Source organism: Brachyistius frenatus, unplaced genomic scaffold (assembly GCF_029030835.1).
Source record: "Brachyistius frenatus isolate BFR_SWC_R1_liver_20210118 unplaced genomic scaffold, ASM2903083v1 Contig_77, whole genome shotgun sequence".
In the NCBI taxonomy this organism is placed as follows: Eukaryota; Metazoa; Chordata; class Actinopteri; family Embiotocidae; genus Brachyistius; species Brachyistius frenatus.
Window position 1 is genome coordinate 1,377,562 of NW_027210676.1, and position 27,456 is coordinate 1,405,017.

Here is a 27,456-nt window from a genome sequence, read left to right on the forward strand (position 1 = left end):
CCGTCGTCTCCTTCGTGACGTTCGAGGCAGAATGTCGCCAATAGCCTTCAGTTGTAGAAATGGCAGCGCTGAGACAGGAGCATCGGTATGGACTCTCCTGTGGCAAAATCAACAAAAACACCCCGAATCAAACTCTTTATCACGTCAAACTGACTGACACTGCCATCCGGACCCTCGAAGCCTACCAGAACCTGAAGGTAAGGCAAAACCCAACCAGCTTCAACTTTGGAGCGCGCGCGCGCGCGCGCGTCTGTTTTACAATGTATATATTTTTTTCTGCTTTCTGTTCATCGCCTCCCAACTCCGGGGAACTGTGCAGGAAACAGCTTCCTATTAGGAGAAAAACAGTCAAAGTTGAAATACTTCCCGAGTGTTTCAAATGTCACCGAGGAAAGCGCCTGGTGGCTCGTAAATGTAGGCTGCGTTAGTTTGCTCTGGCTCTGTCACAGTGGAAGGCAGGCGAGGCTTGGTTTTTTTTTATTTTTTATTGTGATCATAACAGGCAAATTCAGTAGACTTTGATGAATGAGCGGATTTCTTTGAATTATAAAATAATCCCAGAGTAACATTTGTTTTGAACAGGAAAAGACAAGTTGTTGTTATTTTTGATTCTCCGCTTGTTTACCAGATCGTAATCTCCCGAAAAAAAACAACCAAAAGGTATTAAAGTTCCCATATGACAGACGTTCGTGATTACGCCCTAAGCTTTAAAATCCTGCTGTTTTCTCTTCTTTTATAGACGAACATTACTTCAGAAATGTATTATTTAGACTAAGGACCAACGCAGATGACTGTCGCCCATTAAATGTCTTCAAAAAAAAGGCCTGTTCCGCTCTCGGGAATAAATTAATGAACAAGCTATCAAGCAAATTATTCGACTTCTCTGAATCGGGACACTGTTTTATTGCTTTTATGGTCCATTAGATTAGAGAGAGATAATTTTGTCTATCCTAATGGTCTTTCCCAGAGCAATACTTGATAAGACAGTTCGTCCCACAGTTATGACTGCAGGAGGAGGCTCATTTGGTTCAGGCTTCTTTTTTCTTTTTCCTGAACCGTCAAAATACAAAAAGTCAATTTGCGTGTTCTCAAGCAGTCCATTTCATAGTAAAACTAGACCTGGATGTGGGACTCGGTGGGTCAGCTGCTTAGAACGATATTAGGTCCGTTGGCACGGCTCTGAAATTTGTTGCTGGGCTCTTGTGTATTGTTTTTTTTATTTTTTTTTATTTGCCCTTTACACGCGTGGAAGCCCGCCCATCTCCGGAGCTCATTGGTCTGTGAAGCGGAGTAAACTTCAGAGCTCATACAGCCTGACAGCTTCCTCCAGGCCACAGCAGGCAGGCAGGCAGGCAGGCAGGCAGGAGAGGTTTGCAAAAGTTTTCCAAGTCAAAGACCACCCGAGAAAATACAGCTTTAGACCGCTGGACTCCCACTGTGGTCCTCAAGAACCGCAACCTGAGAGAGTTTCTGTTACTAGTTATGATTTATTTATGATTCTGTGGTGGAGGTGGCAAGAGGACCTTGAGATACATAAAAGTATATCCTTTTGATAAAATTAGGGCTGCATCTATAGGTTTTTATGATCATTTTATTGGACTAGTTGTTTGATCAGAAGAATATCAGAAAATATTTTAAAAATTGAATAATCACAAAGCCAAAAGATTGTGTCCAGGAGACCAGCGACAGTTCACACTTTTTGCCTAAAAATGGTCTTAAACAATTGATCCTTATCAAAAAAAGTTGCTGCGCAACTTCCTGTTGACTAACAGTTTCAACTCTTCATAGCATAAAATCCCACAATAACAATTTTCCAAACCCAAAACTGATGTCTTCAAATTGTTTCTAATAAAACCAACATATTTACATTTGGGAAGCTAGAAATCAGTGCATTTTTGCATCATTTCTGAAAGAAAGACTTCTAGGCCTTAAAAAGTATACAGTTGTTCATAAATATTTCACATATGATATTATATATATAAAATTGTTGCATATTAGCTTTGTGTTGATGGACTAATCAGTTAACTTCTACCAGTTTCTAATGGATGTCTCATTAGAAAGTGTTAGAGATGGCTTTATATATAAATTTCAGACAACAATAATAATATGTTTGGATTGCCAGGTCTTATTAAATGCCTTTGGCCTGTTTTTTCTTGATGCAGTTTTACGTTTTTACAATGCATTCATAAACCCTCATAGGTTTGTTGTTTTCTAATAATCCATTATGTCTACAGTTGTAAACAAGTTGAGACGGATTGTGGTTCAGACGCTCATGAAACATAAACATGAGCCAAAAGGATTCCTCTTAACCTCACAACCCCCCTAAAAATATGTAATAATGCCTATTAATTAATATAAAATGGCTAAATGGTCCAATTTAGACCTTTGACAAGTTTGATTTAGCCCTGTGGCTGTGTCTGTAAAGTGTAACAAACATCATGTGCTGTAATATTTATGACTCCATTCAATATAAAAAGCTAACGGATGACAAAGAAAATCACAACAATACTCCTCGACAAGGAAGACATTTCCCAAAAGCATGAATAATAAATCGAGAGCACTGTCAATCACAGACACAGCTGTACTTCACAGATAATAGTTTCATCTATTAACCATGTATCATGTTGCCTCAAAGGGTGGTATTTCTTTTACGATTTCAATATATATCTTTATCAGTGGGGGGTAAGAAACAATATGACATTCGAGAGGTGAAGAAGGAGTTCACTGCGATCTTGGAGAACAGTGTAGTTTTCACAGCAGAGTGGGTTTATAAAAATACATTTTTAAAGAAGTATAATTGGTTTCAGAAGGTGGTTCGTCTTTCTTCTGGGATCTGTTTTTGGTCTCCATTCATTTTGAGGTGAAATCAGCTGAAACACACCCACAGACAAACATGCTCAGCAAACTGACATCAGCAAAGTTCTCTGTAGTGTGTGGATCAATTAATTACACACACTCCTCTTCAGATTACGGCCAGCGACCTCTGAACCTTAAATGATGGCAACAGTTGGCGTTTACGTTTACCAAAGCGAGGGTGCCGTTGTCTCGAGGGAGAAAACAAATCCACAATAGCAAGATATTTTACTCATAATGTATGAGCTGTCCGTTAGATTAAAGACGAATGTGATTCCTGAATCAGTGACCAGATTCTTTTTCTCTCTCTCCTCAGGCATCGCTATCAAATCAGCCAGCGATTTGCTTCAAGGGGAGCCAAGGGGTAAGATGTTTTGGATCTCTCTAATGCCTCAGAAATTGAACTCTCGTATTAGCTCTGATTTGCTGTGCCGTGCACTTATGACAGTTCCTCTAGACATCTTATTTTATTCTTAAGCATCCGATAAGCACTTGCATGCGTCCATGCAGAGGTCGGCTTTGTGATTTCCCAACTGTTGGGATGATTTTAGTCTCATTGCGGACGGTGGATTTTATTGCCTTGTGGCCTTGTTTAATTTCAGTGAGAATATGGCTGCTGTCAATCCACCAGCGCTCACAGCCTGAGGGAAAGGGGTCATTCATTTTTTTCAGTTGCACTGTGTTGTGTCAAATTGCCTGCACCAAACATACAGATACAGAAACTAGGCACATAACCTACAAAAAAAAAACACTTGAAAGTTAGAGGGCATTCCTGTGAAGTGGCTGTGAAGAAAGATGCCTGTGTCCGGCCAGATTAGCCGGGCCAGCATTACACCCTCCCCAGCTCTGCCTGCTAGGCTACTGCACATTTACCACACAATCGGCCCTGTCTAAAAGGAGCTGTTCTAATCCCCGCAAGAGCTGATTGCATTGACGAAAGTGACTTTGCTCTGTACACAAATGCGAGCCCTGTGTGCTCACACGGGCCCTGGAAGCCCTAAAATAGGGTACAATATAGCCCCAGGCTGCTAGCCAGGTTACTGGGTCAGGCTTGCAACTGGGGAGGCTTTGTTCAGGGAGGGGGAGGAGGTAGGGGGAGTTGGCAAACCCCAGGGAGCCCCCATGTCTCCATGCCAGTTGTCTCTGTGCAGACATGAAAGATCTGAAATACAGGAATGGTGCACAAGCGGTGGAATTTTTATACAGGAAAACGCTTAATATGTTCAAAACACAAACAATGTATGTAAACATATGGGACATCTGTAATGTGAACAGCAGATTATCCTGTTCATAAGAGTCTGTCTGTGAAGCAATGTTAAGTGAGTGCAATTTAAGTGTCTTTTAATCACTGAATGGGATTTGGTGATTATATCTTGGCTGGCACATTACATATTCAAATTGCTTTGCAGAATTCAAGCATTGGCTCCCTCCCCCTCTGACAATAGTCCCGGAGCTGGACGATTGGGCATTAATGAGGTAGCTTCAACCATTGGTGGTGGGGGAGGCCAGATTAAGCCGTTAGTTGGGGGAGGATGCTGGTGAACATGGCAGTCTGGCATACATACAACAGACCATGAGGATATGCAGTATCTATGTCTCTGGGTTGAAGGGTCGCAGCATCACACATGTAGATACTCCAAGAGGTTTCATTTGCTAGATAAGTGGTTGCTGGAGCTCATCTATTCCCCAAAAGCAGCATGATGTTCAGGAGGTCATGTGTCCACTGACAGCTGCCAACTGTAGAGCTCCATCACAAAAGCCACGACTGCTTCTGTCTGATCTTTGTCCTTGCTGGCTCATGTCACATTTCCTGCAAAAGGGGGCACTTCCTGGGCCACAAAAACCAGAGGAATTCTTCAAATCACTGTCCTGGCATCACTCCAGGGCTCAGCGGTATCAGGGGCCAAAGCTCCTATCGAGAAATAGCACGCTGAGGTTTTCAGCTGCTTTTCTCTCCATCCTTGCGGCATTTAGCCCTACTATTGTAAATTGTGTGCCAAGCCTGTAATCATGCAATGAAAGACACAAGCTCTCAGAGGCCTCTGAGTCTGGTGTTCAAGGCAACTATGAAACTTACAAATTACAATAATAAAATTCTGCTTGGCTAACCTTTGCTTTTTCTCGTCTGAGTTGGGTAAACAGACTTAAAACTGGATGACATTGGAGAGTAGTAAACTCGGGGTTTAATCAAACATTGGAGAGTAGTAAACTCGGGGTTAATCAAATTTTAAAAAAGCTTTTGGAGGAGTGAGAGGAAAATAAAAAATAAAAAGTAAAGAATGTGATGCAACAATAAAGAAATAAGAAAACTAAAGAGATCATCTTCTTCGCATTTCGCAAAAGCTCGAAGTTGAAAAGAAATTAGATCCTGGATTACTTTGAAATCATCACCAGGCATTAAGGAATATATTCAGAGCTAGTCTGGGTTCCCATGGCCTGGAATTTCACATCCCAGTGCTTATTTTCCTTTGGGACTGGCAACGCTGCCTGCTTGTTGGCATGATCTATATCCATTTAGTAAGAACAGAACCTGGTGGCTAGTTCTGACTTGTTGGATGCATATTGGGATGCTTTACCTACTTAAATGCAAAACCGCTAGTTGTTTAAATGCACATGCCTCTCATATTTTAACATTTGTTGAGAGTTCAACTTTAACAGAATATCAGCTGTTAGATTGCTGAAGTTGTACCGTTGAGTGGCTCAATATTATACTGTAGCACTGAGTAAATGGCCTGTGAGTGTAATATTGCGACAATAAACATGGACATTACATTTGAATAGTGTATGTCGTGCTGTATCAGGTGTGACATCGGCTTCATTTCCTCCTCAGTTCATGAATGTTGAATTGCAGTTGCCAGAGTAATTGTTTTTGTTTATGGCCCTGTCTGTTTTTATGTGCACAGCTGTCACATAAAGGCAGCGGTGTTGGGATGAGGGGAATGTAGAGGTGCTCTTAAGATATTTTCATGAGGACTGTGTGAAGGCCGAGCTTCCCCTGGGCTGCCTCCCGCCTGCCCTCTTGATTATTGTGCCATTTCACCCCATGCCTTGGCTGAATCCTTGGGAGACATCAGGGCCTCTATCTCACACATGGCTGCTCTGACTCCCCACCCCTCCATCCCCCCCCCCTCCTCCCGCATTGCTTTGCCTCACGCTCACACTGCAAATAACAAATAAGCTTTCGCACTGTGCGAGTGTGCATGCCTGCATCTTTTTTTCCCCTTTTTTTTTTTTTTTTTTTTTTTTTTCTGGAAGCTAATTAGAATAACAATAACAGGAATGTGGTTTGAGAGCAGTCCTTTCCCAGTGGCATAGCAGTGAGAGGGAGAGTTGTCCCACATGTTTCTGAAAGGGCACACGCCGCTCTATTCATCCAGATGTGTTAAGCCAGGCTAAAGTCCCTGTGTTCTCTGCTCATCTGAGGCCCTCTGTGTTTATGCATAGGCAGTTGGCCTTAGGATTTTTAGATCATACAGTGTATTTTAGGAACAAGTGTCATGAGAGTTACAGTTAAAGAAGACTTTTCTTTAGTTAGCTACTCTGTCATGTTCCTATTTTTTTGTTTCTTTTGAAGAACATCATTGTGACTGCGGCTGTGTTTTAATACTATTCTACGGTTATAAGAGTGCTGTAAAAGATCAGAAATCAATAGTACAAACTGGGCAGGCCTTGAGACCGAAGGGGGCTACATGTATAAGATCAATTAAAATTTACCAGGAGTAGAAACACAGTTGTGTGTTTCTGTTGTGGCACCTTGTTGTTTATTTACATTCCAAGCTAATCCAGAGCCATTAGAGCTAAAGATGTAACCGTCACCCTGGGAAACTGAAAATAGCATTGAGGAAAAACTCTCGATAACAACACAGACTGCTGTCAAAATAGATTGAGGGAATATGCAGATTAAGATGTCGTTTTATTGGTCTTAAATTATAGGCTCGATGTCCCCAAAGTCAGCAAACAAAGCCTTGAACGATAAAGAGTTATGTGAAATATTAGCATGCAGATAAACTGAAAGGCAATATACCACAAAGGGAAATGGAGATGCTGTTCCACAAAGAAGTGCAAAAGATGATATAATAATATATACAGATGGTAATGCTACAGGCAATTTCAAACCAAACAGTCCTTGGGACTCTCTGAGAGGAACGACCCACCAGGGAGTTCATTGAGAACTAAATACCTTCAAGGGTTTCTTTTCTGTTTGTATTCTAACTGCTAATAGGAATGCAAAAAAATGGCCAGCGATTGCTATAGCAACGTCTCAACGGTCTTTAAGGCTAACGATGAAGAGATAGTTTGGATTGTTTCAAGTGTGGTTTTATGAAGTACTTTTCCATAGTCAGTGTATTATCTGAAGTATCTGAACTTCTTTGACAAAAAACACAATTTTACTTTGCAGAACTCGGGAAATGTTGATCACTGTTCCCTCAATCGGTTAGTTTGATTGTGACTTTTAAAACAATACCAAAGTCACTAATTATATGGTGTACATCATGGCAGCCTGCAGTTTTTTTTTTTTTATCTTTTTGACTCATCATATTTTTCAGAAACACAGATACTACATACATATCAAAACAATTATCCCTATCTTTTCTTGCAGTTTACAGTTGAATCTGTTTGACAAATCAAGCACACTGAGTGTCACCTTTTCAATCTATGCAACTTGATGTTACACATCACAACGCGGTGCATGTTTCGGATTGTGCCCTCTTTTGTTGAAGTTTCCCTGCAAGCTAATCAGGTTTGGACATACTTTCCAATGCACAATCTGTACATTGTTAAAGGATTAAAGACGGGCTTCTTGTGTGGAGAGAAAAGTCCATTAATGGGAGTATAATGCTGCAGTCCAAGTGTTTTGTGGGATCGCTCCAATGAAACAGCTAGGCATCAACAAGGAAAACGCATTACTAGTGTTTCTCCACCAGTGATAAAAAGGGAATTCCCAAATTACACACTCTTTCGCTATCGAATGCAAATTAGCCAGGGCTGCTGGGGGGATACATTAGAAGAAGAAAAAAACAATCTGTGTGTCTGATTGAGTTAAACATTTTGTTTTAGTTGACATTAGAGAAACCATCAGCCTACGGCTTCCATAAAATATTATTGTAGGCTTTTAAGTATGGTTCCCCTTCCTCTGTGTGTATCAGGAGGCAGGCACCTATAAGGTGGGGTGGGGGTGTCAGGCGTAGGGAGACAGGCAGCGTTTGTTGAGGATGACAGATTAGCCCCAGTTTCTTGGAAAAAGACTGATTCTGCTTGGCATAACAGGCAGTACCTTGGGGGTTGCTCGACAGTTGCCCATCCCCATATCCCTACACTAACTCCCGTCACTCCCCACCCCCCTTCCTTTTTTGCTTTTCCTGTATCTACCAACCCCCCTCAATGAATAGATCCTCAAACATCCCCACCACATCCATCCTGGCTCACTGAAAGCATAATTTAGACCTCTTACAATCTAAATCATGCTATGAGGCCACACATTTTGTTTTTTAACAACTGTGTCACAGTGGAGTTGTACATCATACTGTACAACGCTGGAGAACAATGAATGTGAATAATAAATTAGACCCCTGTGTTTGTTTGACATAATTTCACTTGCTTGACTGCATGTGTCACTGAAACATGGCTGATACTTAAAGGTTCGACAAAATGTCAGAGCGTGACCATTAGATGTTATATGATATCAACTTTGCACCAACATATTAAAATAAATCAAAAAGGAATCATACACTTGCTCCAGCCAGGATCCATCCCCCTCTTTTACTGAGTTGCACATTCCTAAAGGAAGACTATTTAAGGCTATCCTTCATGCCTGGCTCTACTGGGAGTCACTGCCACCCCCCATCTTCTCCACACACACACCCAAACCCCCAATCCCTCCCTTTACCACCCAACAACACACAGCCACACGTCCCTGCTGTTCATGAATAATCCAGGCAGGCCGACAGGCCATTGCACTCAGCTTTGTGGGGGAAGAAGCTAGAACAAAAGACGGGCAGCTCACAGAGCAGCTATGGCTGAGTAGGCTCAGATGAGAAGACAATGGTAACTAGTGTCAGTACAGACAGTGGCAGGAGGCAAAGACTTCAGAGTAAATCACATATCCAGGCGCCTGCTCCTATCTCAGAGCTGCTATGCCAAATACCAGAGCTGGGAACCTTGGCTTCTCGCTTTCGTCTTCAGAGCTAACACAGAAAGACAGAGAGAAAAACTATCCTCTCATCTCTCCCTGCAGATGTTTGGCTTGCAAAAAGCACAGTACTGGGCAAAGCAGACTCATTAATAAACCTTTTTATTCCGTCCTCACCAAATGGCAGGGTTAAGAACTCTGTTTAACCTCATCAAAGATGAGCAGTTTAAACCACCTCAAGGAGATGACGTTTTACAAGGACATCGCTGATGGTGCCCTTTGTCCTTGTTCAACTGCTCAGCCCCCTGCCAAGATTTTCTGTTCCAGTCCAGTTCACACCTTAAAACAGCTTGAAAGTATTTGACATCTCCAAACACGCAGGGGCCGGAGTAGCAGATGTGGCTGGGCTGCAGCCACAGAGGCAGTTATTGTATTAGCCTGTACGCTCCATGGGGGGGCTGCACTGACAAGGTACTAAAGATCGCCTTACTGATGCCTCGTCAACTGTCTAACAGCTAAACTTTACTCATATCATGACAATGAGAAGAAGCGTTACTGCACACAGCTCTCACTGCTGTGTTTCTTCATATTAAGCTGCTCAGTTTATTCAAACCGACACATGTTAATAGCACGCTCTGATCATAATAATACCAGATTAAGCTTTTCTCTGATTAATTAATCATCAGATTAAAGGACTCAACAATCATAATTAGAATACTGTAGCGCCTGAGCATTTTAATGAATTATTTTCCCTCGTTTTGAGCTGGACAATAACGCTGATTTAATAGTTATCTTCATAATCATTATTAACTTTTACAGCAAGGAGGGAAAATTCAATGATACACTGAAAACTGAGAACTGAAAACATAGATATCTTACATGCATTTTTCATAATTAAACTGATATATTTTTCCAATAACGAAAAAACTCTTGAATGAAAGTGATGTTTTGGGTAGTTTGATTTTATTATTTGACACTAAATTAAAGCAACAATCTCAACAGTACCCGTGTGTTTGCTTGTCTGCAAAAAGTATTTATATGGAATATTTAAATGTAGCACAACATCCAACAACTAAAACAACGCTCTAAAAAAGTTGTCACAGTGCTTATAGAGATGCCTGCAGTTTGGTGGAGCCGTGGAACCAGAGCGTCTGTCTGTGATCTGTGTATACATGACTCACCAGTCCCTGACCTGGTAGCGATGAATCTGTTCTTTTCTCTACGCTGTCTGCTAGTTACTAGTTGCATTTGAAGCTCTGCTGGTTAATTTGTGAGAAAATAAACTCCTTTGTTGGAGTATTGTGTGTTCACTTTCTTTGTTTCTATCTTATTTGTGTATTGATCGCTGTACGTGGGGATTCCACAAAGTCTGACTGATAATAGCGGCTCTGTTGACATTTAGCCCAACCCCTTAGCTAGATACTTAACCTCCCTCCCTGCATGTGACCTGTGAGAGTGTGATGCTAAAAAAAGACAAAAAGGCAACACACACACGCACACACACACACACACACACACACACACACACACACACACACACACACACACACACACACACACACACACACACACACACACACACACACACACACACACACACACACACACACACACACACAGCCTGAAGGCATCAGGCCAAGGCTCCATATGGAGATGTGTATGACTCTATGTAAATCTACACCTACTACATGACTGACAGCAGCTTCAGGATAACAAACCTGTTGGCCCAAATGGTGTCATTAGCTAAACACATCGTCATAGTTGATTTAATCAGACTGGGTGATGTGGTGATGAAATGTTGGCTGTTATCATTAGCATGTTGGGCGGTGTTTAGTCATTTAGTCATACATGATGAACATCTGGTTCTTGAGTTGGTTTTATTTGTTGGTATACAGTGAACCCTCGTTTTTCGCGGGGGTTACGTTCCAAATAGAAACCGTGATAGGCGAAATCCGTGAAGTAGTAACCTTTATTTTTTTTTACAATTATTATACAATGAAATACTCCATAATACATTGAAACCAAAGAACAAAACCTTTTTACAGGCCCAAGCATTTGTTTAACAAATAAAAGTACTGTATAAATGTTTTTTTTTACAAATAACTACTGTACTGTAAAATAATAATTTTAATCATCAATACGAACTGAAGGCTTCAAATTGCTGAGATCGGCACCGCCCCACTGCGACCCGAGTCATTGGATTAGAACGGGAGGAAATGAAAAATGATTATGAAAACAAATACAAAGTACAGTAGGACAAATAGTGACTCACGTGTATTTCACTGCTCTTTTGACTGAGCCGCTGCATCCTGACTCCGCTCTGCAGCGGTTCTTTCTTCTAAAGCCGGCGGTGCAGGTGTGGTTTTTCGAGAGAAGAACATAGTTATCGGTAGTTGTTGTCGCTCTTTTTTCTTCTGGGCAAAAAGATTCTTATAAACCGACATGCCACCATCGATTATTTTTAATTTGGCAAGCTGTTTTACGTACGTGTACATATTAAACCGCAACGTTATTGACAAACAGGTAGAGAAGAAGCGGAGAGACTGTTTAGCCAATCAGAATGCAGAACACAATGCACGATGCAAATCCGTGAAGCAGCGAGACCGTGAAAGGTGAACCGCGTTATAGCGAGGGTTCACTGTACATCAAAAGTATCTGACCAGAGGCTGACCAGGTAACATGATCGTCAACATGTTATTCCCTCTGTGACAATGATAGAAAGCCAGGTTGTATGTTACAATTTTTACATGCTTATTGTTTTGACTTTTCAACTTATAAAGTTACACACTGTAGATTCAAAACATATCATGATTACGAGACACGTGACAATAGACCAATGGTTCTTTCATAGAAAAACTACTGGGTCAGCAACTCAGCGGTACATAAAGATTTGGGCTTTTTTGGGGGGGACAGGTTAGATACATTTTTTTGAGGGGGTTATAATTTGGGCTCAGCATAGAAGTGACTTCTGTTAAGCAAAAGTTACATTATAATACATTTCTTCTCTGAAAATCAGATCTCTTTGCAGGAATACATTAAACCTTAACTAAGTTTTATATATATATATATATATATATATATATATATATATATATATATATATATATATATATATATATATAGTTATTTGGAACATTTTAGTCTTCGTAACAATTAAACAAATAATCATGACAAATCAACTAATAATGTTTAATGAGTTCATTGGTGCGCTTTCATTTCTTTTTATTTTACCTTTACACGGCCCTACAATAGTTTCTTCCCTGTTGCCCTGCTTTGTTCTAAGGTAAGCTAACTGGCTGAAAGTTGTGTATTGTACAGACATGGATGGCATCAGTCTTCTCATGCAACTGTGCAAGAACGAAAATAAACACAGTATCCAACTGATACTCCTTTAAAAGTTAGGGTTTAGCGTGTCATGTGTTTTAATGTTGTTATGTGGCACTTTCAGGGCTGAATGTTTTGATCTTGAAGTTTGACAGCGACGCTCTCCTCGAGGAGTCAGGAAGTGGGAACTAATGGGTTAAATGACATATGGTTATAAAGCTTGAGAAGGAAGCCGTGAATAAAATGGGGGCGACCTCCTAACAGTCTGACCTGAGTGACATTGATTAGAATTAGAATGTGAAGTGTGCACGGTGGCATGGATGGGGGTGACAGGCAAATCTAATGCATGGCTGGAGGGGGCTCATGCTGCTGCCATCGACTGAAAGAGGGGACGTGGTGGCACTATTGCGATGCTAAATGTCTAAATGTGCACTCCCATATTATCACGAGGCCTTTGTTTAGCAGTGACCTCATTTTAAAAACAGATTTGAATGCATTTCCCCTGCATGCTTTCTCTACATCAATAACCCTATTTTAGTGACTTTGTATTTTGGTCATGGCGGCTACTACTTTACTCTTTTAAAGTAATGGACCCTGAGGAGCTTGTCACTGCTCACTTTGATGCTTTTTTTGTTGATCATTCTTAATTAGCATAAAACCCGCAGCAGACATATGCAGGACTGTGCTTTACCCTGCTTCATGTTCAGACTTAAATAGGTCGAAATTAATGGTCAGCTGTGTGTCTCAAGTGTCTCCAGCCTTGTGGGTTGCTTTGAGTTTTGTGTTGACATGGGTGGACTTGTGCACATGAAGGAAAGCTCGAGGCGGATGGGGGTAGGGTGAATAGCATGCGTTGGGTTTTAGAAGAGGAGGAGGGGTGTCGAGGAGAGGAGCTGTTGATTGGCTCTGTGCTGCAAAAAAAAACAACTGCTTATGGCTTTGCTGCATGACTGGGCATTTGTGACAGCTATAGTCCTGCCTGCCACATCTGCCAGGGGCACTGAGCTCTCAGCCAGTCAGCTCATGATCAATCACTTACGACTGATAGCGAAAGAGGCAGCTTCAAGTCCATCTGACTGACGTTTGTTTTTCTTGAGACCTGTAGTTAAAAACGGCTGGCCTGAGGTGCTAACGTGAGTTCTGCCACAAATAAAGTGGAAGAAAAAAGATGGAGCCGATGCGAACATTTCACATTTAGTACTATTCATCAGTAAAAACATATTTATGTTTGTAAAGGATGGGTAACAATCACAGGCTTCATCTGAATCTAGGCCAGTCCATCAATAATAGTACTAAACTGTCCATTTTCAGGCTGAAACACAGCTGCGGGCAGTGTAGCGGAGAGCTACTACCCAATGTGCTTTAAAGGACATATTACCTGTCGGTTAATGACTTTCTATGTTGAACTATCTTTTTAGTGGAAGTGGGTTTTTAGGTCATTTTATGTAACAGGTTTAAACAGAGATAGACTTCATCCTGGTGGCTTGTTTGTTGGTAGGGAGCCATAGACAGGCTGTGACAGAGGAGGTTATTACCCCAGTGAAAAAGCTGTCCTCTATTCTTTTGTTATGTTTTGCCTTTCAGACAGGCTCCTCCCATGATTGGCTGCAAGTCATCATCCTTGACCTGGGAGGTACCATGTCACCTCAGATGATTTTCCCAAATGGGAGATTATTTAGGTCAAATTTATTGCATGAAAAACAATAAAAATCCGTAAAGGCGTGATAGCGCTTATAAAAGAAATTGTTTTACTTTGCGCACTTTAAGATAATATTAAATCAGATCAGGCAACATCTGGGAGAGATAAAAGCTGTTTATTACATAAAACAGCACTCAAATTAGCAATGCATGCAGGTACACTGGAGCGTGTCAGAACAGAAAACTGTTAAAGGTTAAAGATTACCACGACTCGGCTTTTGTTAACAGAAGTGACGGACTGGCTTGCAGTATATTTTGACAATTAAATATAAACACATTCAACTTCTCTATGTACTCAAATTATTTTATGCTCATTGTTTTTTGTGTTTTCATTTTTCTTGGATAGTACGTAAAGATACCAGCGCCGACCCCCGAGTCTCCAGATGGATTCAGAGTCTTCTCGTTTTACCTATCCAGTGACAGCAAAGACAAGCCTCAGTCCAGCTTCGACTGCATCCACCAGTATGTCTCAGGGTAAGCAGCACTCATAACTCTTTCCACACTCGACCACAAATGGAATTTGTATTAAATTTGGTGTCAGACTGAGACCGCAGGGCCGGACCAAACAGTGGCCTCTCTCTTCAATACTACAACAACAGACGGCACCGTTGTCAGACTATATTCAACTGCAATAATACCCAAAGGCTGTCATGCCACAACCGACTGCAAAGGTGTGAGCAGTAGTAATTGAGAACAGAGAGCTAGTGTTTGTGGCTGTGCAGGGTCAAAGGGTTGGTTCAAATTTAGGAGCAGCTTTATTTGCATTCAAGGCTGTTAGCGTTTGAAAAGTCGCATTTCAGAAGATGCTTCATAACAGGACCAGAGTTTGCATGTAATCATAAGTCAAAGAACCAGTTCAAAGTAACATATTGGATGACAGCAAGAATTTCGAGTGCCATTTTTGACAAATGGCAAGTTGATTGAGCTGAGCCACCCCTAAGTCTTCTCTCTTCTCCTTCTCCTTCAACGCAGGGAGGGCAAGGATCACCTGGAGGGCCAGGGCAGCATTCAGGACAAGATCACAGTTTGTGCCACAGACGACTCCTACCAGACGACCCGAGAGCGCATGTCTCAGGTGGAGAAAGACATCTGGAGCCGCTCAGCAATTGAGATCAAGCCCGGGCCAAGTAAGCTCTTGCTAATCTGTGTATCTGTGTTCTGTCGTATCATCCAGCCTCAGTTTTTGTAGCAACCTTCAAGCATGTAGGGATCAAGGACAGATAACTGGAGAGTTTGTATGTTCCCAGAAAGCCTCTAAACCATTCCCTCTCACTATTTCATCCTGCTGATAATTACCATATGGTGTGGAAGTTATCACATAATTGATCAAAGCGCTGAGTAGCAATCATTCATGTGAGAGCAATGCCTCTCTGTCTTGTAATTTTGCTTTCATTTTGACCAGATTGCTCAGGCACTGCGCCAGCTTGCCTGCCAGCATCATTAATGTGATTGAGTTTGCCAGAAGTATGCGCCAACAGGTCTCATTCTGATGAAGTTTTGCCTGAAATGTAATTACACTGACAAGAATTTAATTCATTTCATAAAATATTTCTAAATATCATCATCAAAAAAAAAAAAGAGGGCACACATAACATGGAGTGATCGGTGCCTAACATGCAGGAGCTCCTTCATACAGTTAATTTTCTTTACTAACTGCATTCTCCTTGCCAGAACCACGGTTTTAGCCATATTGTAGATCAAACTGACTGTGTTGTATCTTTAAACGTGATCTATCCATGACGCCTAATGGCATTTAGATGTCCCATGTGAGTTAAAATGCTTGTGTAGATTGTATTTTATAAAAGGAAACACAAAATAACGATTAGGGTAATTGTCGTCGCAGTCGGCTTCTACTCATTACATGCCGTGCTCCGCTGCAGAAATGGTCTCTCTGAGGCTTTTACACATGTATTAAGCTAATCCTATTTTACTTAAACATGTCTTTCCATGCACATAACTGTAACTGTCCTTGCCTTCTGCTGGACAGTTCTGAAGAGAACAAAATAAGCGGGCTATGGATCACTGTATGTGCCACATGCAGTGGAGCGTACACAGTTGTTTTGCGGTAACTTGCTGTCTTTTTATGGTACAGTAATGTTATACCCATAAAAAAATGTCCAAATACCATCTCACAATTACAGGTTGCCATAGAAAAATGTCCACATTTTAGATAATAATCTATGATTTAATGTTTGGTTGCGCTCGGTGGAAAGGAGCTACTGTGAACTCGGCAGCCGAAATTTGTGCACACCTGGAACGTTTTTAATACTTAAGCGTTAATGATCATTATTTCCTCTGTTATTTCAATACACTACGGTGTAGTTTTAATGTCATTGATCCTGAATAGGCCCACAACACTATAAAGCACATTAGGTATTGTAAGTCAAAATGGAAAGTCTGTCAAAGACTTCCTTGAGTCTTATAACTTCCCCTCGAGCTGTCGTAATTTATTACTGTGAAATGATGGCTCCGGTTGCTGCTTGTTAGAAATGTTGCAGTGCAGGTTGTTTCAGTGCACGAAAGATATTTGTCTAAAATCTTCATGACCTGGTTCACAGTAAAGGTTGAAACAAGCTCACGAAATATTTAAAGAGACTCTTCCTGAATTATACAAGGAATACCAAACTAAAATCTAAAACTACTTTTAAAATGTAGACATGTAAACACTTTTGACCATATTACAGTGCTGTAAAACATCATGTGTACATACATATGTTTACCATGTTGTCCCAGCAAAAGCACTGTTAGCCTTTGACCTCTAGCAACTTCCAAAGTATGGCTTACTCTTGTAAAGAGATTACAGTTTGCAGATATCTATAAGCTCTGCCTGCCCCGGGTTCAACTGAATTAGTATTGCAACAGAAAGAAAGGGCCTCTCTGTGTTAGTATCTTTATTTTCCATGCTCTTCTGTTTACTCAGCGGTGGGCTAACCCTTCTATCTAACCTTTTCACTGTTTTCCACTTGCACCAACACCGCCACTGACAGAAAGAAGTGCATGACCCCTGTGCCGTGTTCAAAGCATTCATGTACAGTGCGTAAACCAATTTTTCAGATTGGCCTGAAAGTGCTGCATGCACCGTACTGTCATCTATTGCATTTGCATATAACTGATTGAATTACAACACAGAGATAGAATAAAGATAAATGCCTCTCGTGTGGAGACCTGTCTTTCAAAGTTAGGGAGTGATTTGTATATGTGGCCTAAGGACTGGATTAGGAATGATATGTTGGCTGTGCTATTACTGGATACTGTCAGCGTACGTGAATCCTGTTATCAGGTCCTTAATAATCTCTTTGGTCCTCTTTGGTTTTGTGTTGGGCACTGCCTGTATAGCCATTAAAAAAGAGCTTGAGATTACCGCTGTGATAACTTCTTGATTCAGTATCATTAATCAAAGCAACCTGCCTTTATCTTCCACGAGTTGAAACTCTGATGTGTGTGCGTCTTTGTTTTGATTTTAGGCAAGTGTGTGAAGGTCCAGAGGAAGCAGGGTCTGGTATCAGGCTCAGATAGCAGCAACAAGCACTCCCCCAGCAACAAGAGGAGCCTGGCTCCGAGCCCTGTGGCACACAGACCCTTGAGGGATCGCATCATTCATCTCCTGGCCTTAAAGCCCTACAGGAAACCTGAGCTTCTACTGTGGCTAGAGAGGGAGCGGGCCACTCCAAAGGACAAGGCTGACCTGACCTCAGTGCTGGATGAGGTGAGATATCTGGTACATTGCTATGTAAACGCATTGCTAACTAATCATGAATGTCATCAGATGCAACAAAGTAATAGATGAAAGGGTACAAAAATACAAATTTAGCTGCTTTTTGACATTAGGTCAAAAACTTAAACATAATTTAGTCCTTTACTTGCAAATAACTAGTTCATTGCTACTAGTGATCAGCCTCGTGCAGTGCAGCTAAAAACTCCGCTCTAAAAAGGTGATGTGAGCTAAGCTTATTTCAGACATATTTCCTGTGTTCACAGCATTTGAATGTCCCACTGCAATCATCAAGTGGAGACTCTGCCGCCGCTGGTAGCTGTAATTAGGGCTGTGCTTTAATTATCTTTGCAAGAGAAGATTGTGTTTTGACAGGAGAGGGGTGGGGTGCCTCCAGCTGGGATCTGACTGCTCTCAGAATTGAAAGTGGTTGGTTTGGGTAGATTTGTATCAGCGAGATTAGGCTGCATGGGAGCAAAAAGGTCTTATGTAGGTCTTGTTATATTTTAATAAAGGTGCTGTTACAGCATCAGTGCCTTCACAGTTTCAGCTGGCCTCTTTTCCTCTTCTTTCCCCTATGTATGAATTTAGTAACATTCAGGGTTGTTGCTTTTTTTTCAGGTTGGTAAACTGAATCCTAAAGATCACAGTTTCTCCCTGAAGGATGAGCTCTACAGACATGTCCAGAAAGACTGGCCTGCATATCTGGAGGAAGAGAAGCAACTAGTCCATAGGCTCCTGATCAGGTAAGAATTATGTTAGCTATAATATACAGAAAATCTTTTGTTTTTTGTTCCATTGAGAGACTTAAAAATATAAAACCAAATGTTTTTCCTGTTTACTTTTTTAAAGCAATAGTTAAAAGCAACATAATGGGAAATACGCTTATTCCCTTCGTTGCTGTGAGCAAAAGGAAAAGATTGATACTCTTATGTTTATGCCTTTGTTTAAATATAAACCCACAACAAACAACTGATTAGTTTTGCTTTGCATAAAGACTGGAAACAGAGTTTAAACGGCAAGCCTAGCTCTGACTAAAGATAAAAGCTACCAGAAACTCTAAAGCTCAGAATTTAGCATACTATACTGTATTTATTTCTTCCATACAAAAACAGAGTTTCAGAGGTGGTGATAGGAGGTTGTGTTAAACTAATCACCTGCTGGCCTGATATTTGTGGCACAGACATGAGAGTGGTGTCCATGTTTTCATGTAACTCTCAGCAAGAAAGCAATTAAGCCTATTTCCTAAACTGTCAAATGATTGCCTTTAAGTTCTTTTAGACTTTTAGAGACCTCTTCGGGCAGATGATGCAGAGAACACTAAAGGTTGGATGCTTTGTGACAGTGCTGGCATTAATATAAAAAGGCAAATGAATTAATGTAGAAGTCTGCTGTGATCATTTTGAAAGGGGAGCTTCTAAATGACTACTTCTGTGCACTGATGAATCTCTTAATGGACACATCAAAGCAGAGGAAAATATTCCCTGCACCGTGTTGCCAAATGGTATTAGCATGGAAGGTTCAGAGGCACACGGCTGAGCTTTTCAGTGTGAGCTTCCTCCCCTCATACGTTTCCTCTGCCTGCCAGTAAACATGCGGGCCATGTGGTTCACAAGCATTTTGGAAAAAGTACAAGTCCTGTTGGCTGATTCCACAACCCCCTCGGTTCACCACCCCTGCTAAGTGTAAAAAAGTATACAATTGCTGCCATCAAAGTGTTTATCAAGTGAGATCAAACTGTGATAGCCTGAAAAAGCTTTAAGATTTCTTCCCTCTAGTTTTTTTCAATTGTTGTTCTTATTAAAACTTTCTTACTCCTGTCATTTACTAACTTATATTAATGTTTAATGGTTCTAACTTCCACTTTCACTCACACTGACCATATGATTATGAGAGCTGCATGAATCCAAAGAGGGGAGTGACTTCTTGTAGTGGATTCTGTTTGAGGAAGGAGCTGTAGGAAGCAGATTACCAGGAAAGTTAAATCTGCAGCTATTGTTCTTACCACAGGACTGTGTTCAGTCTTTATGGCTGCCTCCTTTAAGATTGTATCATCAGAGACACAAAATAAAACATGCCTCAGCAACAGCTTTGATAAAATAAAAAAAAAGATTGACGGTTTTGTAATGTCAGTGATTATTTCCTCTGTGAAAAGGCTGCCACCTCCTGTCTTTCCTCTAGAAGCCATGTCATGTTAAATGATAATTGCTCATCCACTTGCTCATAACTCTACCAAAACCTCCACACTGTCTCTTCCTGTTTAGCTTTACAGGCCATTTACCTTGCTGTTACTGTCCAACTGAAGGTGCTGTTTTCTTAATCTTTCCTCAGGAAACTTCAGCCACTCCACGGTAGCCAATTGAAGAGTCCCCAGTCCAACCATTCATTCCACAAAACTCCTGGGGACTCTCCATCACAGCTCAGTCCTGCCAAGAATCTCTCAGTGGTAATTATTCACCTTGAATCAATTTTATTTTCCCCCCACTTCTTCTTTCTTATTAGACTGAGAATAGATCGGGTACTACTTCTTTTCCTCTGTTACTTTGATGCCTGTTATATCCTTGTGTAATTACATAAGTAGTTTGAGACTAAATACAGCACTGACTGGAATTAAAGGACTAGTTTGACAATGTTTGAAATATGCATATTTGCGTTCTTGCCCAGATCAAGATGCAAAGATTGACACCACTCTCATGTCTTGAATGGTAAATGTGTAGTTGGATCCGATAGATTAGCACGTTATGTGCCAGATTCCTTCTTGCCAAGGAATGTTTGTCAACAAACAGAATCCACCAAATTACTGTTCTTGGCCAAGAAATCATCTGACAACACATAAGCAAACCTCACCCCCTGCACACACACACCCTCCCCCCACCTACCCATGAAGCAGTGGATCTACATTTACTCACTTAAAGATAAACCAATAAGCCATAGTGAGTTAATTAGTGCAATTAAGATGTCCTCGTAGGATGAACTAACTCAACCTATGAGGGCATCTTCATTTGTGTTTTTTGCTTAGTTAACTGATGCTGGCTGTAGGTTTATACTAGATGCAATCTAAAAGTCCAGACTTTGCATATGACAGTCAAAAACCATACCTGATTCAAATCTGGTTGTCACCCCCTTTAAATTAGTCTCCGTTCTGTTAGCGTGTCAAGCACCACCTGCTATTTGATTTGGATCTGCTCCACAGTGTCAAAAGGTTCTTCCTTAGGCTTAAATAGAAAGAAATCCCAGGGAGCTAAATCCGGAGAGTAAGGGTGATAGGGAGCAATGATTTATTTTTTTTGCTCGCAGGTGAGAAACTTGTGCGTTTTCAACCCAAGTTCTATTTCCCAGTTCATGTTGTTGGCACCAATTTTTTTCCTCAGACGTCTCAGAACATCACAATCTGTATTGACAGTCTGACCTTGGGGAACGAAGTCAGGGTGCACTACTGAGTGATTGTCAAAGAAAATAACCAGCATATTTTTGGTTGCACTCCTGACCTAATGCACCTTCTTCAGTTTTGGACAGTGACGCTCTGCCCGTCTTGAAACATGAATGCCACTCAAAACACTTCGCTCAGTCATCGCTTTATTGCAGAAGGCTATCTGAACTATTTCAATGGTCTCCGTTGGCGATTTCTCGAGTTTGACACAAACTTTGATGTGCGCTCTCCGCTCAAGTCTCAGGTCCATTGTGAAAAGGCAAATGTGCACATAACAGTGGTCACAAAAACACATTTAACATAGTTGTCGATGTGGATCAAGCGACGTATCTTGGAATGCTTGCTAAGGAAAGTTATTGCTTCCCGCTGTTTCATGCTCATTTGAGCACAACAGAAACAATCTTGGACCTTTTTGATTGCACCCCGTATTTAAGAGTTGTAAATCATCAGATGTAACTCTCAACAATAAAGTGAATGTAAAACTATTCCTTTTAAGTAAAAAGAATATTTTTGCACATACTATGGACAAATTTCATTTCTCTCACTGTGTTCTCTTTTGTCCTCTAGAAACGTCCATTGGCATTGGACCCATCCAACATTCAAACACCCAAAAAACAGAGGCTGTTAGATCAGTGTCTGCCTCTGCGGTCGCCCTCTCACGCAGACTGTGGCACCAATGGGTCTCGTAGCTCTTCTAGTCATGGAAATTCTAGTGTACAGATTAAAATGGAGTTCGACAAAACCAACAATCATCTTCAGAGCAGCCCAAATGGCCTGTACTCGCCACACAAACTCAGCCGGCCATCTGCTATTCCCAAATTGGAGAGGACAGAACTGACTCCGACTACACCAAGCCCCAAGCCCCCACACAAGGACACCTCCAATTGCACTGACCAACAGTTCAACAGTGGCCAACATAAAAAGAAAAGGTCCAAAAAACACAAAGACAAGGAACGAGAACGCCTAAAACCAGACTGGATAGAGACAAGTCCAGACCTGAAGCAGAACCAAGGAAATCTCAAAGGTAAAATGGCAATAAAACTATAAAATGTTCTTCTCTCGTCAAGGTTTTTTCACACTTCATGTATCCTATTGTGCTGTCATGAATCAGTTTTTATTATGTGTATGCCATGGAAATGATCAGCTTTTATTCAGCAAAAATATTTTTAAAAAATCCTCAAAGTTTGGTTAAAGAGTTTTCAGGGAGCCCACAAAGAGCAATTCATATATTTTCATGTGAGAGAGCAGTTCGGACTCAAACACTATTGCCTTGTAGTCTGTTGATGATTGACTGGGGAACAGCTGGGTGACCTATGGTCGAACGAGTCAGCAGGCAGCATTGCCTCCTACTTTGGGCCGCTGACGTCACTGCTTGCCTTGGATCAGCTCTCTTATCGGAGACAGTGATAAATGATTCAATCAGCCTTGATGTGATGGCCACAGTATCACATTTGCATTGATAGATTGCTTTAACCTTTTTTCAATTTGTGTGTTTTTCCTATCTACAGAGGGAGAGAAAACACCTGTTAGTCGAACCACAGCAGAGGAACTGCCAGACTATTTAATGTAAGGTTAAATAACATTTTATATCCCTGGTTGTTTTTTATGTTTTATTCCCAGATTCAGAAAAGATTTATGATTAAAGAGTGAAATCCAAATAATTGTTTCTGCATCAACAGTTCAGATTTGTCATTGTTGATATAATCTCTCATTGACGAGTTTAGATTTCAGAGTCTAACCCACTGTTGTTGAGACAAGAAACCAGTGTGTCCCTGAAGGCTTAGTTTCAGCTTCAAAACATTCATATAAATAGAGGGAAGTAAAAAAAAAAGTCTAAATAAGCTGTCACAAAGCTTCACTGAGAATTACTTTGAAAACAAATGATCTTATGTCTGACATTTATACATCTGGTTAACACATCATGCTGTGAAATCAGTGACGTGTCAAGCCTCTCAATCCCCCAATGTGCAGTGCCATCTACTGGAAGGACTTGGAAAGAATTTCAAAAGATCCCTTCTGCTTTTAAAGAACGGCTTTTAAAACATTGTTTTCTTTTTCTTTTAGAAAATACAGCATGATAACAGTGCTGGAGCAGCGTCAGAAGTATAATGACGACTTCTGTGCAGAGTACGATGAATATAGAGCTCTTCATGACCGGATTGGGGCGATCACAGAGATGTTTGTTCAGTTGGGCTCAAAGATCAACACTCTTTCCCCGGGAACGCAAGAGTACAAGGTACTGTCTGAACTTGGAGTTGAAAATAGCCGCTCCGTTTCTAGTTAAACACCAAGCAGAACACAGATCAGATACATGGCGCGCTAACACTTTTTTTTCTTTTCTTTTTTAGCTCATGGAGGACCAAATACTACAGAAGTATCGAAAGTATAAGAAAGTAAGAGTTATTTCTATTTCAGTGCATTTAATGTAACACCTTCACTATCCATTGGTCCAACTCAGATGAGCATATTCAAGTGGCACATAAAAGAAGATTTAAAGAAGGTTGAAACAATGAATTTACAACAAACTTGTGTAGTTAAGAGTGAATAATGAATCGAATTTGAAACAGTAATGCAAACCTCCCAGAAAAAAAACAAAAGTTAATGGGAGGAATATAAAAATGTTTTTGCACGAGGTCCATCATGTTGATTTTTATACATGTTGCTGAAAGCTCACTGATGCGTCTTTTCTTTTCTCCTCAGAAGTTTCCTGGGTATCGGGAAGAGAAGAAACGGTGCGAGTACCTCCATAAGAAACTGTCACATATCAAAGGCCTGATCACAGCTTATGACCGAGACCAGGAACTCTGTTAGTTGCCCTCTGCCCTCAGCAGGGTGTAATACGACTGGACCAAAAGACTCAAAATGGCCCCAAAAAAAAGACTGCCCAGCTGAGACTGCCCAGCTGAGTCGCTGAGACACTATTCACTTTACTCCTCAGAGTGTTCATGGAATCGAGGAGCAAGGTTCTTATCAAAAGTGGGCTGAGACCACCGACTCGTGATCAAATGTTACCCTTTAATGCCATGGTTTTCAGCTGCGATTATAGCTGGAAAGGCTGGATTCTGTTCTGCTGTAAAATGGTCAGAAGACTCGGTGAAAGCTGACAGATGTGATCATTTCTGCCTGGTTGCATTTTTATTATATTCTTTATCTTGCCAGAACTAAAAAGTGTTGACTTTTTAAGTATTAAAGTGATGGTACAATCAATCGTAGGGTTAAACAAATGCTACTCAAGTCTTAATATTTAAATACAGAGAAATTTGTTTATTTGCTTTTTGCTGATAGGAAGTCAAATGATGACATAAGACATTCAATCTCATCAATAAGTCATTACTTCCAATTAGAAGATCACAGATTGACATTAATATGGCGTAACAAAATTTGTCATCCATACAGACCTATATTTCAGGAGCACTAAGTTACAAAAGTTTACCCTGATATAGATCTATTTAAATATAATATAATATGCAGCGTTATTTCAAAATGCGCAACATTTTGTTTTAAATAGTTATTTATGGTTGGGACCAGTTTCTTTGGGCTTTTATCCGAAAGAAATGTATCATGTAGCTTTCTGCTAACGTCCTGTTTAATTTCTGAGGAATGTTGCAATGCCACAAAACAACTCCTCACAGTACTATAACACTGGATTCAACAGAGTGCTTGTGCACAATCAGTGTCAATTTCACCCACATGTAGCCTCCAGTACCATGAACTGCCTTTTTATTATGTCATGAAAAACACATTATCAACTCACACATCTCTCAACTCTTTTGGTTACAGGTCTACTGATACATACAGTAATCATGCTGTGTTTACGCTGTAGATGATTCATTTCAAGTTGCTTTATGATGCAAGGTTTTTCACTCTCCCTGAATTTATTTTAAGTCTTATGGGGCATTTACTTTGGTAATCAACCTAGTTAACACCTTTTTATTTACTGTGATTTTACTTTGAAGTCTTGAGGATGTTTCATGTGAGATTGAAAAACAATGATTCACTTCAACGAGTGTTACATTTTGATGTTATTCTGCTGAATGTGACAGAGATGCCTTTAACTAATTGGACCGTGTAAGTTTTAGCCCCACAAGGAAAGTGTGGGGAGGATGACACTGTGGGTCGCTCTACTCAGTTCAAACCGCTTTGGTTCGTTTGGGTGCAAGGAGCAGGCTGACCTCTGGGAGCTGCTATCCAGGGTTATAGACTCATTATAGAATTATTTGTACTAAGACAAGTACATCCGATTAACCACAACCTGTAATTGTATTTCTCCTTAATTAGCTGTGGCCTAAAGTACCATTAGTGATCCGATTTCTGTGTTCTCTAAACATTTGCGTCAATGTACTCACAACTATTGTCTTAATGATGGCTTACACTGAGAGAATGAAGCTAATATTTGCCTTGACATGTGCTGTGTGTCAGACATTTCCTTGATTCTGGTATCCCTGTTCTAAAGTGTTCTTGGCTCCACCTGCACAGTTCAAAGTGTTCTCAGATTATTTCTGTAAATGTCTTTTTAGTTCAAAGTTCAGTTACTGGATATAGTTGTTGTGCAGCAGTTGTCTGATCTGTGTTGTTTTTTTGTTTTTTTCCCATGTGTGTCTTAATATGTTTCTGTTTTAACTTCATTTACTGTCTCATTATCTGTCAGATAATCATGAACTGTTCGGGAATTTAATTCTTCACAAATCCTATCAAGCACCACTATCAAAAGAGAGAATCTTTGCAGAAGTTTTTTACAAAACAATGCGCTTTGCTGCTCTTGATTTCTCAGTGCAAATACGCAATGGATTTACTGTCAAATATTTAGCAGCTCTATTGCAATCAAATTAACTTTTTTTTCACTTTCAATTCCCTGGTATGTTTGAAGGTTTTGAGATTAGCAACCATTGCTCTATTTTGGCACATATGACAGTTTCCAAGAAAGGAATATTTAATATAATAATTGTAAGGCCAGGAAGCGTTTACCAGTTCTGAGCATTACATATTATAATAGCTAAAAAGGCTGGATTCTTGAAGCTTCAGTACACCTGAATGTTTTCATTCTTCTGCCAGTTTAATATCCTCTCAGGACCTCCTATAATTCTTTTGTTGAACTTAACAAATGTGCTCTCCTTTGCACACATGCAATTTGAGAAAATCTTATCAGTCGAAAAGAGTGCTCAAGTAAACACCTGTGTGTTTTGCTCTGGTACTGAAAATAAAGAGTTCATGGCTTAGTTGTTAAAAAAAGAAAAAAAAAAGGCAAGAGCAAATGGCCTCTTAAAGTACACAAAACAATTTATTTGTATTCTGCAAAATTATTTTTTATTCAAAACAGAAAGGTACTGAAACATTTCTGATCATCATTAACGATGGCAGGACAGAACACCACTCAGAGCACGAGACCTTATACATAATAATTTACAAAACTATTTCAGGTAAGGGCTTCCCATTTACCACTAAAATAATGTTGATCAATTGTCTAATAATGTGATCAAACAAACTGTATCTTGGGTGACACTCTGCAAAATATCAGACTAATCATAGTATGATCGCCAATTGTGTAGATGTGTTTTTGGGGAAACCACACCCTTGATGAGGTTAATTGTAATGTTTTTTACTTTTGCAGAAGCTAACTACTGAAGGTGCCTTTTCATTCAGAAAGCAGAGTGATTCTGCATTGAACCAACGTTGGTATTCTGGAAAACAAACTTGGGCCAGCAGTATTTCCACATCTGTAGTTTAACACTGTTGCCACTTTTCAAAGTGCTTTCTCCGTCATGTTTTGATTAAATTCATCTCTGATGCCTTTTCAAATGCCTGAACAGCATTGGCACTGACGAAAATTTAATTTTAGATTTCCAATTATGAAAATTTGGCCCTGCCAAATCGAGGGTTTCCCAGGAAACCAATTAAAATCCAGTGGATTCTGTTTTAATTTCAATTTCCAGCCCAACAAACTGTTTCCACATATTTCACGTCGGGGTTCTTAATTGGTTTGTTGATACTGGAAAAGCATCACATCAAACATTTTGCCTACTTTAAATTGCTACATTTGATCTTCCTAGGAGAACAAATTTCTTTTATTTATTGCTTTGTCTGTTCGGTCTTTTATGGGATTAATTTTCACAGCGTATGTTGATTCTTATCACAGCAAAACTTAAGGTATGGTGAAAGGGAAGTGCATTATATTTTTGCAATTTTGATTTTGGATGCTTTATCATGTCATCATGTCGAGAAAAGATTTCCCCACAAAAAAAGAAAAAAAAAGTGTATTGTTGTCTCAGTGAAATTGAAAAATAAAACTCTTTTCAATTCAACAAGGTGTCA

The 27,456-nt window shown here is 40.3% G+C and overlaps 2 protein-coding genes across 2 annotated transcripts in view; one reads left to right on the forward strand and one right to left on the reverse strand.

Annotated features, from left to right (window-relative positions):
• Positions 1-104, reverse strand: part of fkbp16 (FKBP prolyl isomerase 16) — a 30,938-nt gene extending 30,834 nt beyond the window's left edge. Inside the window, exon 1 of the mRNA XM_069708699.1 lies at positions 1-104. The gene's annotated coding sequence lies outside the window, so the exon portion shown is untranslated.
• On the forward strand, positions 60-27,451 carry LOC138626788 (RNA polymerase II elongation factor ELL). Its single transcript, XM_069708697.1, has 12 exons — positions 60-197; positions 3,170-3,217; positions 14,352-14,479; positions 14,978-15,132; positions 17,470-17,711; positions 18,339-18,463; positions 20,049-20,163; positions 21,715-22,171; positions 22,656-22,713; positions 23,212-23,383; positions 23,496-23,540; positions 23,848-27,451. Exons 1-12 carry the CDS (start codon positions 60-62, stop codon positions 23,956-23,958), a joined length of 1,794 nt encoding a protein of 597 aa, XP_069564798.1. The 3' UTR covers positions 23,959-27,451.
• Positions 27,452-27,456: the final 5 nt, after the last annotated feature.

Coding starts and splice junctions, on each gene's coding strand:
- LOC138626788 (XM_069708697.1), top strand. CDS start 60: ATGGCAGCGCTGAGACAGGAGCATCGGTATGGACTCTCCTGTGGCAAA. Junction 17,712..18,338: donor TGACCTCAGTGCTGGATGAG/GTGAGATATCTG, acceptor CTTTTTTTTCAG/GTTGGTAAACTGAATCCTAA. Junction 22,714..23,211: donor GAACTGCCAGACTATTTAAT/GTAAGGTTAAAT, acceptor TTTTTCTTTTAG/AAAATACAGCATGATAACAG.